This window comes from Mustelus asterias, chromosome 17, assembly GCF_964213995.1.
Source record: "Mustelus asterias chromosome 17, sMusAst1.hap1.1, whole genome shotgun sequence".
NCBI lineage: Eukaryota > Metazoa > Chordata > Chondrichthyes > Carcharhiniformes > Triakidae > Mustelus > Mustelus asterias.
The window spans coordinates 2,159,817-2,178,367 of NC_135817.1; the positions used below are offsets into that span (position 1 = coordinate 2,159,817).

The 18,551-nt window shown below is 61.7% G+C and overlaps 1 protein-coding gene across 1 annotated transcript; it reads left to right on the plus strand.

Annotated features, from left to right (window-relative positions):
• The first annotated feature begins 988 nt into the window (after positions 1 to 988).
• Positions 989 to 14,679, plus strand: LOC144506239 (uncharacterized). Its single transcript, XM_078232098.1, has 5 exons — positions 989 to 998; positions 1,097 to 1,265; positions 3,939 to 4,025; positions 10,419 to 10,852; positions 13,466 to 14,679. Exons 1-5 carry the CDS (start codon positions 989 to 991, stop codon positions 13,591 to 13,593), a joined length of 828 nt encoding a protein of 275 aa, XP_078088224.1. The 3' UTR covers positions 13,594 to 14,679.
• Positions 14,680 to 18,551: the final 3,872 nt, after the last annotated feature.

Below are 18,551 nucleotides of genomic sequence, written 5' to 3' on the forward strand. Positions count from 1 at the left end.
TCCAGAGTCGATGTTGAGGGCAACTCCCTCCCGACTGTATACCACTGTGCCGCCCGCCACCTCTGCTGGCTCTGTCCTGCCAGTGGGACAAGACATACCCAGCAATGGTGATGGAGTCTGGGACATTATCTGTAAGATATGATTCCATGAGTATGACCACGTCAGGCTGTTGCTCAACTAGTCTGTGGGACAGCTCTCCCAATTTTGACACAAGCCCCCAGATGTTAGTACGGCGGACTCAGCAGGATCAACAGGGCTGGGTTTGCCAGAGTTGTTTCCGGTGCCGAGGTTAATCCGGGAGATCCATCCGGTTTCATTCCTTTTTGCAGATTGTGTCAGGACAATGAAATATCCCAAATGACTTCATAGGAAGCTTGATTGAACAAAAGCATGGCACTGAGCGACAGTGTGAGCGACACTGGTGGGCAGCACAGTGGTTAACACTGCTGCCTCACAGCGCCAGGGACCTGGGTTCAATTCCAGCCTCGGGTGACTGTGTGGAGTTTGCACCTTATCCCTGTGTCTGTGTGGGTTTGCCATTGTAAATTGTTCTTAGTGTCCAAACAGGGATAGACGGATTAGCTATGCTAAATTGCTGCATAATGTCCAAAGATGTGCAGGTTAGATGATTGTCCCGCAATGTCCAAAGAGGTATAGGTGAGGTGGATTGGCCATGCTAAATTCACAGGGTTACAGGGAGAGGGTAGAGGGGAGGGCCTCTACCATTCGGTGCAGACTTGGTGGACCGAATGGCCTCTTTCTCTACTGTAGGGATTCTATGAGCTGCTGAAGGAGTCTTTGGGTCCAGTCGACCTAAAGCTTGGTCAAAGAGATGGGTTTCAGAGGAGGAAGCTTAGCTGGAATGAGTGACAGGAAGGTTTATGAATGGAATTGCAAACCTTGGGCCTTGGTGTGCTGGAACCATTTGAATTGGTGATACACAGGAGGCCAGAATGAGATATCTCAGGGAGTTCTGTGGCTGGAGGAGATGACCAGAGGTAGGGAGAGATGACGCAGTGAGAAGTGTGCAGGGAGCTTTACCTGGGATCTACTTGCTGATGTAGCCGCCATTTCTGTTTGTCCACTGCCCTCCCAGATGAGGCCACACTGACTCCTCTTACGCGCGCCGATGGACGGGCTTCCCCTGCGTGGACAGTCGGGGGAGATGGGCAGACTGCTGGCCGCAGCCAAGGCTGGACACTGCTGCCCACGGACATCTATTGCCAGGCAAGAGGTCGGCGGAATTCATATGCCAGCCCCGTCAGGTATGGTTATAGACGGTATCACTGTTCTTTCTCAGTGTGAGCACTCATGGCTGGACGGGCGGGATTGGAACACTGGGTTCATGGCGAAGGGCAAGACTGGGAAGAGTTAGGTTATGTAATCCATTCGGCACCTCGAACCTGCTCCGCCGTTTAACTGGATCGTTCCCGATCTCTTGTCTCACCCTACTTTCCCGCACTGTCCCTGGGACCCTTAGTGCCATCAGTAACTCAGAATCTATCCATCATTGCTCCGAACATACCCCTGACTGAGCCACTGGGACAAAGATTAACCGTGCCCTCCACCTGCCCCTCCACCCCCCCCCCCCCCCCCTCGCTCTCTCCCCTCTGGGACCCCCCCCTCTCACTCGCTCCCCTCTGGGTCCCCCCCCCCCTCGCTCTCTCCCCTCTGGGTCCACCCCCCTCGCTCTCTCCCCTCTGGGTCCCCCCCCCCCTCGCTCTCTCCCCTCTGGGTCCACCCCCCTCGCTCTCTCCCCTCTGGGTTTCCCCCCCCCCTCGCTCTCTCCCTTCTGGGTTCCCCCCCCCTCACTCTCTTCCTTCTGGGTACCCCCTCTCGCTCTCTCCCTTTGCCCCCCTCTCGCTCTCTCCCCTTGCTCCTCTCGCTCTCTCCTCTTTCCCCTGTCTTGCTCGCTCCCCTTGCCCCCCTCACGTTCTCTCCCCTTGCCCCCTCTTGTTCTTTCCCCTTGCCCCCCTCTCGTTCTCTCCCCTTGCTCCCCTCTCGTTCTCTCCCCTTGCTCCCCTCTCGTTCTCTCCCCTTGCCCCCCTCTCGTTCTCTCCCCTTGCCCCCTCTCGTTCTCTCCCCTTGCCCCCCTCTCGTTCTCTCCCCTTGCCCCCCTCTCGTTCTCTCCCCTTGCCCCCCTCTCGTTCTCTCCCCTTGCCCCCCTCTCGTTCTCTCCCCTTGCCCCCCAGAGCCACACTGTCCGAGGGTCAGTGCCGAGGGAGCACCACACGTTGGAGGGTCAGTGCTGAGGGAGCGCCGCACTGTGGGAGGGTCATTGCTGAGGGAGCGCCGCACTGTGGAAGGGTCATTGCTGAGGGAGCGCCGCACTGTGGGAGGGTCACTGCTGAGGGTGTGCCGCACTGTGGAAGGGTCACTGCTGAGGGAGCGCCGCACTGTGGGAGGGTCACTGCTGAGGGAGCGCCGCACTGTGGGAGGGTCACTGCTGAGGGTGTGCCGCACTGTGGGAGGGTCAGTGCTGAGGGTGTGCTGCACTGTCGGAGGGTCAGTGCTGAGGGAGCGCCGCACTGTGGAAGGGTCACTGCTGAGGGAGCGCCGCACTGTGGGAGGGTCACTGCTGAGGGTGTGCCGCACTGTGGGAGGGTCAGTGCTGAGGGTGTGCTGCACTGTCGGAGGGTCAGTGCTGAGGGAGCGCCGCACTGTGGGAGGGTCAGTGCTGAGGGAGTGCCGCACTGTCGGAGTGTCAGTGCTGAGGGAGCGCCGCACTGTGGAGGGTCAGTGCTGAGGGAGCGCCGCACTGTGGGAGGTCAGTGCTGAGGGAGCGCCGCACTGTCGGAGTGTCAGTGCTGAGGGAGCGCCGCACTGTGGGAGAGTCAGTGCTGAGGGAGCGCCGCACTGTGGGAGGGTCAGTGCTGAGGGAGCGCCGCACTGTGGGAGGGTCAGTGCTGAGGGAGCGCCGCACTGTGGGAGGGACAGTGCTGAGGGAGCGCCGCACTGTCAGAAATGCTGTTTTTCAGGATGTTAAACCTGAGGCCTATTGTCTGCTCTCCCTGAGGGATCTAAGTGACCACATGTCCATGTTTGGAAGAGGGGCGGAGTGGGGGGGGGGGGGGGCGTGGGGGGGGGGGTGTGGGGGGGGGGGGGGGGGCGTGGGGGGGGGGTGTGGGGGGGGGGGGAGAGTGTGGGGGGGCGGGGCGGGGAGGGTGGGGGGGGGCGGGGGGGCGGGGCGGGGAGGGTGGGGGGGCGGGGAGGGTGGGGGGGGCGGGGAGGGTGGGGGGGGCGTGGAGGGTGGGGGGGGGCGGGGAGGGTGGGGGGGGCGGGGAGGGTGGGGGGGCGGGGCGGGGAGGGTGGGGGGCGGGACGGGGAGGGTGGGGGGGCGGGGCGGGGAGGGCGGGGCGGGGAGGGTGGGGGGGGCGGGGAGGGTGGGGGGGGCGGGGCGGGGAGGGTGGGGGGGGCGGGGCGGGGAGGGTGGGGGGCAGGGGGCGGGGAGGGTGGGGGGCGGGGGGCGGGGAGGGTGAGGGGCGGGGAGGGTGGGGGGTGGGGGGCGGGGAGGGTGGGGGGTGGGGGGCGGGGAGGGTGGGGGGTGGGGGGCGGGGAGGGTGGGGGGGTGGGGGGCGGGGAGGGTGGGGGGGTGGGTGGGTGGGTGGCGGGAGGGTGGGGGGTGGGGGGCCGGGAGGGTGGGGGGCGGGGAGGATGGGGGGCGGGGCGGGGAGGGTGGGGGGCGGAGTGGGGGGCGGGGAGGGGCGGGGGCGGGGGGGTGTCGCAGGCAAAGGCAATATTTTTGACTTTAGCAACATCGTTCAAACAAAACTCAGGAGACAGTCCTTTACCATGATGCAGTTTGTGGGATCATGCTGTGTACAAAATGGCTGCCAGTTTCCTGGATATTCTACGAGTGATAAGCCCCCAGTGGGATATCTGCTTGGCTATTTGGGATGTACTGAAGAGTTGAAATGAGTCTCTCTCTCTCTCTGCAGAATGTTACAGAGGAGTCTGTCCGGAACAGGGAGAAGGAGTGTGCCATCTTCGCCCATCATTTACCGGGACAGATCCGGACAATACAGGTGGGAGCCCAGCCTGTGGCCTGGGCACAGGGACCAAGCAATGGATTGGTGCCATTTAACACACACAATCCTGGAGACGTTCCACAGGTCTGGCAGCCTCTGTGAAGAGGGAAACCAGGTGAACGTTTCCTCTCCGTCTCCCCTCCAGAGTCAGACGGATATTAACTCTGTCTCCTTCTCCACAGAGGCTGCCAGACCTGCTGAGACCCGCAGCATTCCCTGTTTATATTTCAGGTTTAGTTTTGGCCTTGTTGCTTACCTGGTGCAGTGGCTGGGTGTCAGAGCGGGGAGCAAAAGTGTTTTTCATCACAATGTTTGCGAGGACACTGAAGATACTCTAATTATAATCTTTCCTGATTTGGGAGCTTTTCCTTCAGACTGGATAATTGTGCGAGTTGCTCTGTTGATGTAGAGAGAAAGCAGGGAGTTATAGACCAGTTATGAGTCTAACGCGATGTCAGGAAACTTCTAGAGTCCAGATGAAGGATAGACAGACAGACAAAACATGGTGGAACTACTGAGCTGATCACGGCGAGGGGGGCGAGGTGGCGAGGCAGCGAGGGAGGGCGAGGCGGCGAGGGAGGGCGAGGGAGGGCGAGGCGGCGAGGGAGGGCGAGGTGGCGAGGGAGGGCGAGGCGACGAGGGAGGGCGAGGCGACGAGGGAGGGCGAGGCGGCGAGGGAGGGCGAGGTGGTGAGAGAGAGCGAGGTGGTGAGGGAGGGCGAGGCGGTGAGGGAGGGCGAGGTGGCGAGGGAGGGCGAGGCGACGAGGGAGGGCGAGGTGGCGAGGGAGGGCAAGGCGGCGAGGGAGGGCGAGGCGACGAGGGAGGGCGAGGCGACGAGGGAGGGCGAGGGAGGGCGAGGCGGCGAGGGAGGGCGAGGTAGCGAGGAAGGGCAAGGCGGCGAGGGAGGGCGAGGCGACGAGGGAGGGCGAGGCGACGAGGGAGGGCGAGGCGGCGAGGGAGGGCGAGGTGGTGAGAGAGAGCGAGGTGGTGAGGGAGGGCGAGGCGGTGAGGGAGGGCGAGGTGGCGAGGGAGGGCGAGGCGACGAGGGAGGGCGAGGCGACGAGGGAGGGCGAGGCGACGAGGGAGGGCGAGGCGGCGAGGGAGGGCGAGGTGGTGAGAGAGAGCGAGGTGGTGAGGGAGGGCGAGGTGACGAGGCGAGGAGGGAGGGCGAGGCGAGGAGGGAGGGCGACGAGGCGAGGAGGGAGGGCGAGGCGACGAGGGAGGGCGAGGCGAGGAGGGAGGGCGAGGCGACGAGGCGAGGAGGGAGGGCGAGGCGAGGAGGGAGGGCGAGGCGAGGAGGGAGGGCGAGGCGAGGAGGGAGGGCGAGGCGAGGAGGGAGGGCGAGGCGAGGAGGGAGGGCGAGGCGAGGAGGGAGGGCGAGGCGGCGAGGGAGGGCGATGCGGCGAGGGAGGGCGAGGCGAGGAGGGAGGGCGAGGCGAGGAGGGAGGGCGAGGCGAGGAGGGAGGGCGAGGCGAGGAGGGAGGGCGAGGCGAGGAGGGAGGGCGAGGCGAGGAGGGAGGGCGAGGCGAGGAGGGAGGGCGAGGCGAGGAGGGAGGGCGAGGCGGCGAGGGAGGGCGAGGCGGCGAGGGAGGGCGATGCGGCGAGGGAGGGCGAGGCGAGGAGGGAGGGCGAGGCGAGGAGGGAGGGCGAGGCGACGAGGGAGGGCGATGCGGCGAGGGAGGGCGATGCGGCGAGGGAGGGCGAGGCGAGGAGGGAGGGCGAGGCGAGGAGGGAGGGCGAGGCGAGGAGGGAGGGCGAGGCGAGGAGGGAGGGCGAGGCGAGGAGGGAGGGCGAGGCGAGGAGGGAGGGCGAGGCGAGGAGGGAGGGCGAGGAGGGAGGGCGAGGCGAGGAGGGAGGGCGAGGCGAGGAGGGAGGGCGAGGCGAGGAGGGAGGGCGAGGCGAGGAGGGAGGGCGAGGCGAGGAGGGAGGGCGAGGCGAGGAGGGAGGGCGAGGCGAGGAGGGAGGGCGAGGCGGCGAGGGAGGGCGAGGCGGCGAGGGAGGGCGAGGCGGCGAGGGAGGGCGAGGCGGCGAGGGAGGGCGAGGCGGCGAGGGTGGGCGAGGCGGCGAGGGAGGGCGAGGGAGGGCGAGGCGGCGAGGGAGGGCGAGGGAGGACGAGGCGGCGAGGGAGGGCGAGGGAGGGCGAGGCGGCGAGGGAGGGCGAGGCGGCGAGGGAGGGCGAGGTGGCGAGGGAGGGCGAGGGAGGGCGAGGCGGCGAGGGAGGGAGAGGCGGTGAGGGAAGGCGAGGCGGCAAGGGAGGGCGAGGGAGGGCGAGGGAGGGCGAGGCGGCTTGGGAAGGCGAGGCGGCGAGGGAGGGCGAGGCGGCGAGGGAGGGCGAGGGAAGGCGAGGCGGCGAGGGAGGGCGAGGTGGCGAGAGAGGGCGAGGCGGCGAGGCAGGGCGAGGCCGCGAGGCAGGGCGAGGCAGCGAGGGAGGGTGAGGCGGCGAGAGAGGGCGAGGCGGCGAGGGAGGGCGAGGTGGCGAGGAAGGGCGAGGGAGGGCGAGGCGGCGAGGGAGGGCGAGGCGGCAAGGGAGGGCGTGGCCGCGAGGCAGGGCGAGGCGGAGAGGGAGGGCGAGGTGGTGAGGGAGGGCGAGGGAGGGCGAGGCGGCGAGGGAGGGCGAGGTGGCGAGGGAGGGCGAGGGAGGGCGAGGGAGGGCGAGGTGGCGAGGGAGGGCGAGGCAGCGAGGGAGGGCGAGGCGGTGTGGAAGGGCGAGGCGGCGAGGGAGGGCGAGACGGTGTGGAAGGGCGAGGGAGGGCGAGGCGGTGTGGAAGGGCGAGGGAGGGCGAGGCGGCGAGAGAGGGCGAGGCTGCGAGGGAGGGCGAGGGAGGGCGAGGCGGCGAGGTGGCGAGGGAGGGCGAGGTGGCGAGGGAGGGCGAGGCGGCGAGGGAGGGCGAGGCTGCGAGGGAGGGCGAGGCGGCGAGGGATGGCGAGGGAGGGCGAGGCAGCGAGAGAGGGCGAGGCAGCGAGGGAGGGCGAGGCGGTGTGGAAGGGCGAGGGAGGACGAGGCGGCGAGGGAGGGCGAGGCGGCGAGGGAGGGCGAGGCGGCGAGGGAGGGCGAGGCGGCGAGGGAGGGCGAGGCGGCGAGAGAGGGCGAGGCTGCGAGGGAGGGCGAGGCGGCGAGGGAGGGCGAGGCTGCGAGGGAGGGCGAGGCGGCGAGGGATGGCGAGGGAGGGCGAGGCGGCGAGGTGGTGAGGGAGGGCGAGGTGGCGAGGGAGGGCGAGGCAGCGAGGGAGGGCGAGGCGGTGTGGAAGGGCGAGGGAGGACGAGGCGGCGAGGGAGGGCGAGGCGGCGAGGGTGGGCGAGGCGGCGAGAGAGGGCGAGGCTGCGAGGGAGGGCGAGGCGACGAGGGAGGGCGAGGCGACGAGGGAGGGCGAGGCGGCGAGGCGGCGAGGGAGGGCGAGGCGGCGAGGGAGGGCGAGGCGGCGAGGGAGGGCGAGGCGGCGAGGGAGGGCGAGGCGGCGAGGGAGGGCGAGGCGGCGAGGGAGGGCGAGGCGGCGAGGGAGGGCGAGGCTGCGAGGGAGGGCGAGGCTGCGAGGGAGGGCGAGGCTGCGAGGGAGGGCGTGGCTGCGAGGGAGGGCGAGGTGGCGAGGGAGGGCGAGGCAGCGAGGGAGGGCGAGGCGGTGTGGAAGGGCGAGGGAGGACGAGGCGGCGAGGGAGGGCGAGGCGGCGAGGGTGGGCGAGGCGGCGAGGGAGGGCGAGGCGGCGAGAGAGGGCGAGGCTGCGAGGGAGGGTGAGGCTGCGAGGGAGGGCGAGGCTGCGAGGGAGGGCGAGGCGGCGAGGGAGGGCGAGGCGATGAGGGAGGGCGAGGTGGCGAGGGAGGGCGAGGCGATGAGGGAGGGCGAGGTGGCGAGGGAGGGCGAGGCGATGAGGGAGGGCGAGGCGACGAGGGAGGGCGAGGCTGCGAGGGAGGGCGAGGCGACGAGGGTGAGCGAGGCGACGAGGGAGGGCGAGGCGATGAGGGAGGGCGAGGCTGCGAGGGAGGGCGAGGCTGCGAGGGAGGGCGAGGCGACGAGGGAGGGCGAGGCGACGAGGGAGGGCGAGGCGACGAGGGAGGGCGAGGCGACGAGGGATGGCGAGGCGACGAGGGAGGGCGAGGCGACGAGGGAGGGCGAGGCGGCGAGGGATGGCGAGGCGGCGAGGGATGGCGAGGCGACGAGGGAGGGCGAGGCGACGAGGGAGGGCGAGGCGACGAGGGAGGGCGAGCCGGCGAGGGAGGGCGAGGCGACGAGGGAGGGCGAGGCGACGAGGGAGGGCGAGCCGGCGAGGGAGGGCGAGGCGGCGAGGGAGGGCGAGGCGATGAGGGAGGGCGAGGTGGCGAGGGAGGGCGAGGCGACGAGGGAGGGCGAGGCGACGAGGGAGGGCGAGGCGACGAGGGAGGGCGAGGCGACGAGGGAGGGCGAGGCGACGAGGGAGGGCGAGGCGAGGAGGGAGGGCGAGGCGACGAGGGAGGCGAGGCGGCGAGGGAGGGCGAGGCGGCGAGGGAGGGCGATTTGGTAAGGGAGGGCGAGGGAGAGCTGACAAATCTGACTGAGGCTTTTGGTGGTGGCTGGAGTAGCGGACATGGAGGGAGCGACAGAGAGAGGGTGGGAGGGAGGAAGTGACGGAGGGAGAGAGGGAGACAGCGATAGAGGGAGAGAGACAGGGAGGCTGCGACAGAGGGACAGAGGGAGAGAATGACAATAGAGGGAGCTACCTTGAGAGAGAACAAGAGAGTGAGAATGAAACAGTGACAGAGAGATGGCCTCATCCTGTTCTTGTGTAACAGTTTGATGGGCTGAGTGGCCTCCTCGGGTTCCTGTGTCCCAGGCGCGAGAGGAGCTGACCGGCCTTCTGCTGTGCCCATATTGATAAGTTTCCTCCAGTTCCGTTCAGAGAATAGGATCTTCGCGCTCTACAATGGGCTCAGGCTGTAGGACTCGGAGAATAAACAGAGGGACAGGCTGTCCCCTTCATTCAATCAACATGTTTATGAATTATTTATATCTCTCTCCCCCACTCTGCATTTCTCTCTCCGCCTCTCTCTGCCTGCCCCCCCTCTCTGCCTGCCCCCCCCCCTCTCTGCCTGCCCCCCCCTCTCCGCCTGGGCCCCCCTCTCCACCTGTCCCCCCCCCTCTCCGCCTGGCCCCCTCTCTGCCTGCCCCCCCCTCTCTGCCTGCCCCCCCCTCTCCGCCTGGGCCCCCACTCTCCCGCCTGGGCCCCCACTCTCCACCTGGCCCCCCTCTCTCCGCCTGCCCCCCCTCTCCGCCTGGCCCACCTCTCCGCCTGCCCTCCCCCTCTCCGCCTGCCCTCCCCCTCTCCGCCTGCCCTCCCCTCTCCGCCTGCCCTCCCCCTCTCCGCCTGCCCCGCCTCTCCGCCTGCCCCCCCTCTCCGCCTGCCCCCCCCTCTCCGCCTGCCCCCCCCTCTCCGCCTGCCCCCCCCCTCCGCCTGCCCCCCCTCTCCGCCTGCCCCCCCCTCTCCGCCTGCCCCCCCCTCTCCGCCTGCCCCCCCTCTCCGCCTGCCCCCCCCTCTCCGGCCTGCCCCCCCCTCCGCCTGCCCCCCCTCTCCGCCTGCCCCCCCCTCTCCGCCTGCCCCCCCCTCTCCGCCTGCCCCCCCTCTCCGCCTGCCCCCCCCTCTCCGCCTGCCCCCCCCTCTCCGCCTGCCCCCCTCTCCGCCTGCCCCCCTCTCCGCCTGCCCCCCCCCTCTCCGCCTGCCCCCCCTCTCCGCCTGCCCCCCCCTCTCCGCCTGCCCCCCCTCTCCGCCTGCCCCCCCCTCTCCGCCTGCCCTCCCCTCTCCGCCTGCCCTCCCCTCTCCGCCTGCCCCCCCTCTCCGCCTGCCCCCCCCCCTCTCCGCCTGGCCCCCCCCTCTCCGCCTGCCCCCCCCCTCTCCGCCTGCCCCCCCGCCTCTCCGCCTGCCCCCCCGCCTCTCCGCCTGGCCCCCTCCTCTCCGCCTGGCCCCCCCTCTCCGCCTGCCCCCCCTCTCCGCCTGCCCCCCTCTCCGCCTGCCCCCCCCCCTCTCCGCCTGCCCGCCCCTCTCCGCCTGCCCCCCCCTCTCCGCCTGCCCCCCCCCTCTCCGCCTGCCCCCCCGCCTCTCCGCCTGCCCCCCCGCCTCTCCGCCTGGCCCCCTCCTCTCCGCCTGGCCCCCCCTCTCCGCCTGCCCCCCCCCCCCCTCCGCCTGCCCCCCCCCCCCTCTCCACCTGGCCCCCGCTCCGCCTCGCCGCCTCTCCATTTTTCTCTCTCTCTCTCCGTTTCTCTCTGATTTTCTCTCTCTCTCTCTGTTTCTCTCTCGGCCTCTCTGCTTCTCTCTCTCGGCCTCTCTCTGTTTCTCTCGGCCTCTCTGTTTCTCTCGGTCTTTCCCTCTCTTTCTGTCCCTCGCTTTCTCTGTCTCTCTCTCTCTGTCTCTGTCTCTTTCTCAAAGGTATCTGAGCCAGGCTCCCGGTGGCTGCCAGCATCTCATGGACACCACCGATTCCATGCTCGAGGTCTCCAGTGACACAGGCACACACCAGACAACTGCTGCCAGCAAGACCCGACGTAGCAGCAGCTCGGAGACGCTGAGCGATTGCGCAGCCATGAACCGCTACAGCCGGCGCTCAGTGGGAGCAGGAGCAGGACCCTTCAGCACTCGAACTGGCCGAAGCGGGCCGCAATCAGCCTTGGGCTACCACGCGCAGTGCCACCCAGTGCCAGTCTCCACAGCCCGCAGCCGGGGCACGGGTGGGCAGGTCGACCGTGATGTCCACAGGGCACTGGCACTAGAGGGTCTGCGGTCCTGGTACATGCGGGCAGCGGTGTACGGATACCAGCAGGAACAGAGCACCCTGGGCTGGGACCACAGGCTCTACTCTACTGGTAAGGGCAACCGGTGAAGGGGGGAGGGCAAGTGGACGGAGGGAGGATGAGGGGAAGGTAGGGGAGGAAGGAGAGGGGTAGGGGAGGGGGGGAAAGTGGAGGGGGAGGGAAGGGGAGAGTCAGAGGAGGACAGAGGGAGGGAGCAGCGTTGATTCGAAGGCTGACAAGGTGACGTTGTGAGGATGGTTTGCGGGGACCGGGCCTGGTCTCCATGTAAACATAAAGCGGGGGGGGCACGACCGCTGCATGTTTCCAGTTGCCGGATTTCCAGCGTCATCAGCTCCGTGCCAGAAAACGGGGCACAGCTGAATAAATTATTTAAATGAGTATTTAAATCTGATTCGCGGGCCCGGGATTCAAGTCTCTGGACCCGCTAGAGCTCTTCCCCCCTCGCCCCGGCCTGGAGTGGTTTACAACAGCTCCCCACAAATGGGGGAGCTGGACTGAAGGGCAATGGAGGGCCCCCCCAGGAGTTGGGGGTATGCCCCCTGGGTATTGCCAGCCTGGCAGTGCCAGTTTGACCCCCTGGCGTTGCCCTAGGGGCAAAATGGCAATGCCCAGGGGGCACCTTGGCACTTCCCACTGGGCATTGGGCAGTGCCAAGGAGGCAGGGCCAGAGAGGGCCGGGTCCTAATGGAGGGTGGGGCTCCTGGGGGCGATCGGTGGGGGTGGGGGGTCCCGCTGTCAGTCTGCACTTGGGATCAGTGACAGAGGGTGGACAGCGATCGGGGATGGTCATTGGGGAGTGGGGTGCAGGGGTTGGGGGGTGCGAGGGTGGGGGGGCGTTCAGGGAAGTTAGGATGCCCGGGGGTGTGGGGGGAGAATTGAGATGGGCTGCAGGGGAGATTGGGGCTGGCCTGGACACATCCGAAAGGCCAGCGTTCGGGGCGCGGGGGGTTCCGAATGGCAGCGATAGTGGGTTGCTGTACTGGCCAGTGATTGGGAGGCCAGCAGTTCCATCTACTGTGCATGTGCCGATCTCCACTCTGACAGATCGGCACATACGCAGTGGCCCACTCAGCGCTATGCTGCTGGCCTCTCCAGCGGGAATAGACCCCACTCCTAGCTTTTGATCACAATTCACAGTAGGGCACTCTTAAAGTCAAAGTTTATTTATTAGTCACAAGTTAGGCTTACGTTAACACTGCAATGAAGTTACTGTAAAATTCCCCTAGTCGCCACATTCCGGCGCCTGTTTGGGTCAATCCACCTAACCAGCACGTCTTTCAGAGTGTGGGAGGAAACCGGAGCACTCAGAGGAAACCCACGCAGACACGGGGAGAACGTGCAGACTCGACACAGACAGTGACCCGAGCCGGGAATCAAACCCGGGTCCTGGCACTGTGAGGCAGCAGTGCCAACCACTGTGCCACCGTGCCGCCCGCACAGAGTGTAGGAGATTCATTTTGAAAGTCCTGCTGAAAAAAGCAGCGTGATTTACTTGTTTTTATGCAAATTCGGCACTTAGATTTTATTTAGGGAGAATTCCACTCAAATGTTTTGGCCTCAGTTTCCACTCTTTAGTAGCGAATTCCATGGGCTGACAACTCTCTGGGTGAATAAATTTCTCCTCATCTCTGTCCTAAACAGTCTATCGTGTATCCTCAGACTGTGACCCCTGGTTCAGGACACCCCCACCATCAGGAATATCCTTCCTGCATCCACCCTGTCTCGTCCTGTTACAATTTTATAGCTTTTGATGAGATCATCCCTCATTCTTCTGAAATCCAGCGAAAACAATCCTAACCGACTCAATCTCTCCTCATACATCAGTCCCGCCATCCCCGGAATCAGTCTGGTAAACCTTCTCTGTGTTCCCTCTACGGCAAGAACTTCCTTCCTCAGGGAAAGAGACCAAAATTGCACGCAATATTCCAGATACAGTGTGAACTCTGGTGTGAACTCTGATCCAAAAGCTCACTTTGCTCCCCGCACTAAGCGTTCATGTGGTACAGACATGATGGACCAACTGGCCTGTTGGCAGGCCATCACAATATTTGGTCATTAGGATTACTGTGGTTGTTCTAGGTTGATGGACATCCCCAGGGTATTGGTGAAAACCCACTCACCCCCGCTCCAAACCTGCCCAGAATATAGGCCCGGGATTGGGCCATCGGCCTGACACAGCATCGGAGTCCCAGAAACCGGGCCCCACACTCCCCCCTGGTGCCAGCACTGAGCCACTGCACCATCGGTCTGGCCAAAACATTCAACCTGATGCCAACCTGTAAATAAAACCTCAAGACCGTGACTGGGAGAAAAGTGGAGTGAGTGGAGTAAATAAAAAAGCAAAAGTTAGCGACAGAGAACATTGGTCCCTTAGAGTGAGACGCTGGGATTTAATAATGGGGAATAAGGAAATTATGTGGAAATGCCGGCGTTGGACTGGGGTAAACACAGTAAGGAGTCTAACAACACCAGGTTAAAGTCCAACAGGTTTATTTGGTAGCAAACACCACTAGGTTTTGGAGCGCTGCTCCTTCGTCAGATGGACGAAGGAGCAGCGCTCCGAAAGCTAGTGGCGTTTGCTACCAATTCAACCTGGTGTTGTTAGACTCCTTACTGAATAAGGAAATGGCAGAGAATTTAAATCTTTCTTCTCTTGTTCTTCAGGTGCTCTGCGACCCAGTTATTCCCCAACCACATCCCGGGTGAACTGGGAGGCCAGGCAGAGACCAACAAGGACATCCCATCAGGTCGGCGTGACGACACGGGGCCGCTGGTGTGAGCCGCCTTGCTGACTGGACGGTGCCGTTGACTTGGGGGCGGTTGGGTGGGAAGTATTCAGATGGGAGACGCGGACACAGTCTGAGCTGCTTGCTGGGTTGGCAGCCTGTGGAATTGGCCGTGTGTCATATGGGGGTAGGGAGTTGCAGATAGCGCACTAAAACACAGACTGCCCATTTAACCTACCCCTGCCCTGTCACCCCCGCTCCCTCGGCCTCCCTGCCCGCTCGGGCGCCCCGCATCTCAGCCCCCCTGCCCCGCCCCAACCTCTCAGCCCCCCCCACCCCAGCTGCCTCCCCAGCTGCCCCCTAATGCCAAGGTACCCTCTGTTGAGTTAGGTGAGCTCTCTCAATGCGGGTATTGGTGGCAGAGGGGAGCTGGATGCTGCAGCTCACCAGAGCATCCCTGGGTGAGGGGGAAGGGGGAGGAATCCTGCCCTAGTCTGGGGCATGTTGGTCAACGTTGCACTTGATACTCTGTCCCCCCACAACCACATCCCGTTCAATATCGTGGCTGTGATGTGGGGGATAGTATCGGCAACCAGCACCCGGGGATTGCCCCTCTATGACCCTCCATTGCCCACTGATTTCACACCCTCCCCATGCAGATGGTGTCCTCATGGAGTCCATTGGTGTTGAATGTGGGCGGGCATTGCCTGGTAGCATCATTTTTTCTTCTTACTGAACCCCGCCTTATGCCTACCCTTTCAGCATTTGCTGCCCCCTCCCCACCCCCTCATCGCTGCCAGGTCTTGCCCCGATCAGCTGACCGAAGGGTCCAGTGGTATGTCCCAGTTGAAGTGGACCACCTCCCTGTCCTGAACCCTGCCCCACTCACAGACGGGCACTAGGGAAGGAAAGGTGGTGGGGCGCTAAGCGGATGGGCTGGGCCGGGCCTGCCTTTGGTGAGGAGATGTTGCTTCGAGCCATCAGCCCGGCCGACCAGGATGAAATATTCAACGTTGTACAGAGAAACTTACTCTTGCTGCTTTCTCAGACTGGAACCCTTGTATAGATTGTGTACATTTTCACTGATAAAACCCACCAGAAACTCCTTGTGTTTGCAAACTGATCACAATAAACTTGTAACCTGCAGGAAGAGCTTGTGTTGACTGAGCCACTCTCTGTGAATCAAGTAGGCCGAGAGGGAGGGGGAGCTGGGGTTTGGTGTGTACTGAGTACAGGACGTCCCATACGTTGACGGAAGGAAGCCGATTAGTGGGCATGATAACTGCGAGGTTCAACATCTCATCGGCGGTGAAATTGTGCATTTGAATTAAACTTTGTACAAGAGAGGACAACAAAAACCACTTAACACCTCCACTTCCCATGGGGTGAGTGTTCACCCACCGCTCCCCGAGCTGGGACCTACATTCAACCACTGCTCCCCGAGCTGGGACCTGTGCGCAATTACTGCTGCGTGAGCTCGGCTCAACAATCAAAATTGTGGTGTAACATAGGAGTCTCTCAAAATCTCAGTCTAATAGCAGGCTTCCGAATTCTCTGAGAATATCTTAGCTCGCTGGCCAGCTCTTTCTCAGTTGAAGTAGTGTTGCGGGGCTGTTGGTGTTCAGTTTTTTAACTTGTTACTGATTTTGTTCCCTTCGGGTAGCCAGACAAAGAATTTCAGAGCTCAAAATCAGCTGATTTATTTACTAGCTATCGCAAGGGCCCTAGTACACCAGCTAGTGGTGAACCAGAGAGCTGAATACAGAATTTACGCACACACATATACTTCCAGATTCGATTACAAGTAATTAGCATATTCGAATCAGAGATGCACATTTAGATAGATAGATAGATACCCTAAAGTGCAGAAAGAGGCCCTTCGGCCCATCGAGTCTGCACCGACCACAATCCCACCCAGGCCCTATCCCCATATCCCACCCACTAATCCCTCTAACCTAGACATCTCAGGACTCGAAGGGGCAATTTTAGCATGGCCAATCAACCTAACCTGCACATCTTTGGACGGTGGGAGGAAACCGGAGCACCCGGAGGAAACCCACGCAGACACGAGGAGAATGTGCAAACTCCACACAGACAGTGACCCAAGCCAGGAATCGAACCCAGGTCCCTGGAGCTGTGAAGCAGCAGTGCTAACCACTGTGCTACCGTGCCGCCCTACTATTTGTATAGGAGTTATCTATGTCCACTCACAACTATTGATTAGGGTTACATCATGCATAGGATATGGGTGTTATAACCAATCAGAACATCTGAATGTCTACTTGATTATAATATTGCAGTGTAAACGTTTAAATTTTGTTGGCTGATCTAACCTATCACTGGCTACAAATTGTCTTAACGTTGCAGCTTGTGTCGAGCTTGACGCTATCAATTATCTCGCTTATAATTTAGATTCCTGCTGTTAATGAATACTCTCAGGCAAGGGAGGCCTCGACAGATAAACAGACCCTGTGTTCAAGCCGTAAACCACGCTGTCTCCCCATGTTTTCTTTAGACCATGTGGTTTTCCAAACAGCTTCTGTGAGGACTGACACCTGTGATGTTTCTGCTGAGAAATAGCAGGCCGTGGTTTTGTGCGCTTGTGTACTTTCTTGCAGCCGGCAGTGCGTATGATTTTTCTGCTAAACTGCATCTTTTAACCCTTTCACTGAGTATGATTATTAATTATTAGCCGCCTTCAAGTAGCAATGGCTTTCGTAGTGATCTGGTAGTTTACAGTTTCAAGAGGTGCACTAGTGAGACAACTGCTCCAGTTCCCATTGGAACAACACGAGTGCCTGCCTCTGAAATAACCACTCCCACTGAACTTACTGCTATTGGAAGAATTTTGATAGATGCTTCTGGATTATTCTCTGTTTGTATAATACTTAGTTTCTCTATATGTCCACATGTGGTGGCACGGTGGCTAGCACTGCTGCCTCACAGTGCCAGGGACCCGGGTTCAATTCCCAACTTGGGTCACTGTCTGTGCGGAGTCTGCACATTCTCCTCGTGTCTGCGTGGGTTTCCTTTGGGTGCTTCGGTTTCCTCCCACAGTCGGAAAGATGTGCTGGTTAGGTGCATTGGCCATGCTAAGTTCTCCCTCCGTGTACCCGAACTGGCGCTGGAGTGTGGCGACTAGGGGATTTTCACGGTAACTTCATTGCAGTGTTAATGTAAGCCTACTTGTGACACTAATAAATACATTTTACACATGTTCCCTTACTTTTCTTCCTTGGACGTCAACCAGACAGGACACCAGGCCTGTTTTTGTTCTGATCTTCCCAGGGACCCAGGCTGGGCCAACCTTAAAGTTCTTGATGAATGCTATGTCATTTACCTTGATTGACCCTATCACACTTAACAGATTCATGATATCCCTTTTGTATACCTTGCTTCAAAGAACAAAGAACAGTACAGCACAGGAAACAGGCCCTTCGGCCCTCCAAGCCTGTGCCGCTCCTTGCTCCAACTAGACCAATCGTTTGTATCCCTCCATTCCCAGGCTGCTCATGTGACTATCCAGGTAAGTCTTAAACGATGTCAGCGTGCCTGCCTCCACCACCCTACTTGGCAGCGCATTCCAGGCCCCCACCACCCTCTGTGTAAAAAACGTCCCTCTGATATCTGAGTTATACTTCGCCCCTCTCACCTTGAGCCCGTGACCCCTCGTGATCGTCACCTCCGACCTGGGAAAAAACTTCCCACTGTTCACCCTATCTATACCCTTCATAATCTTGTACACCTCTATTAGATCTCCCCTCATTCTCCGTCTTTCCAGGGAGAACAACCCCAGTTTACCCAATCTCTCCTCATAGCTAAGACCCTCCATACCAGGCAACATCCTGGTAAACCTTCTCTGCACTCTAACGCCTCTACGTCCTTCTGGTAGTGCGGCGACCAGAACTGGACGCAGTACTCCAAATGTGGCCTAACCAGCGTTCTATACAGCTGCATCATCAGACTCCAGCTTTTATACTCTATACCCCGTCCTATAAAGGCAAGCATACCATATGCCTTCTTCACCAACTTCTCCACCTGTGTTGCCACCTTCAATTTCCACCTTCCCCGCTAAATGGGGAAACAAGTCTGGGCTGGAGGCACCCCCCCCATTAGTAGCTCTGCGGGGGATATTCCCATAGTAACATGAGGTGATGTCCTGTGAGGAAGAATCTAGCAAGCTTCAATTGTAATGGTGTGCCTGGCTGTTTTCTCATCACTGATTTGATTTCTGCTAATCCATTCGAGGATGGATAATGAGGGGGCCATGCACTGGTGTTTAATTCTGTTATCTTGCATAAAGTGCGAAACTCTGTTCCTGTAAAGGCAGTGCCATTATCAGAGACCAAACCCTCTGGCGGGTCAAGTGTAATGAAGGTTTGTCAAAGTTTTCCAGTCGTTGTGGATGATGTTCTTGTTCTGATTTCATGAATATCAAGCCGCTTGGAATGGGCATCAACGATAATTCGGAACACGATGCCCATAAAGGGACCAGCAAAATCCACAGGCAACCATGCCCAATTTGGCCAGGCCACTCTCACGGGTGCAAGTGAGCTGAAGGAGGCAGCGTTTGTCGTGATTGGCATTGATCGCAATGCCTGACTAGATTTTCAATAACCTTATCAATACCTGGACACCAAATATCACTCCTGGCCTGCATCTTCATTTTGGTCTGACCTGGGTGAGCATAGTGTAATTCCCACGACTTATGGCTCCTAATTTTTAAGTTCTGCCTCGACTTTTTGATGTATGGCATATGATACAGGGCAATATCTAAAAGGTTTTGGGGTCGCATCCAAATTAGAGTAGATTTTAATCATGACGCACTGAATTCTGCTGAATGTATTCTGAAAACCTTGGGTGTTTTTAAAAAACTTCTTGTAAACTTCTACCATGTGGATAAATGTGAGGTTATCCACATCGGTAGCAATAATAGGAAGGCAGCTTATTATTTAATGGGTGTGACTGGAGAGAGGTGGATACTCAGCGAGACCTTGGTGTCCTCATGCATCAGTTGCTGTACA

Excerpts from the sequence above, each read along its gene's own strand:
- LOC144506239 (XM_078232098.1), top strand. Across the intron at positions 4,026-10,418 it reads GACAGATCCGGACAATACAG|GTATCTGAGCCAGGCTCCCG; the intron begins GTGGGAGCCCAG and ends TCTTTCTCAAAG. Across the intron at positions 10,853-13,465 it reads CCACAGGCTCTACTCTACTG|GTGCTCTGCGACCCAGTTAT; the intron begins GTAAGGGCAACC and ends CTTGTTCTTCAG.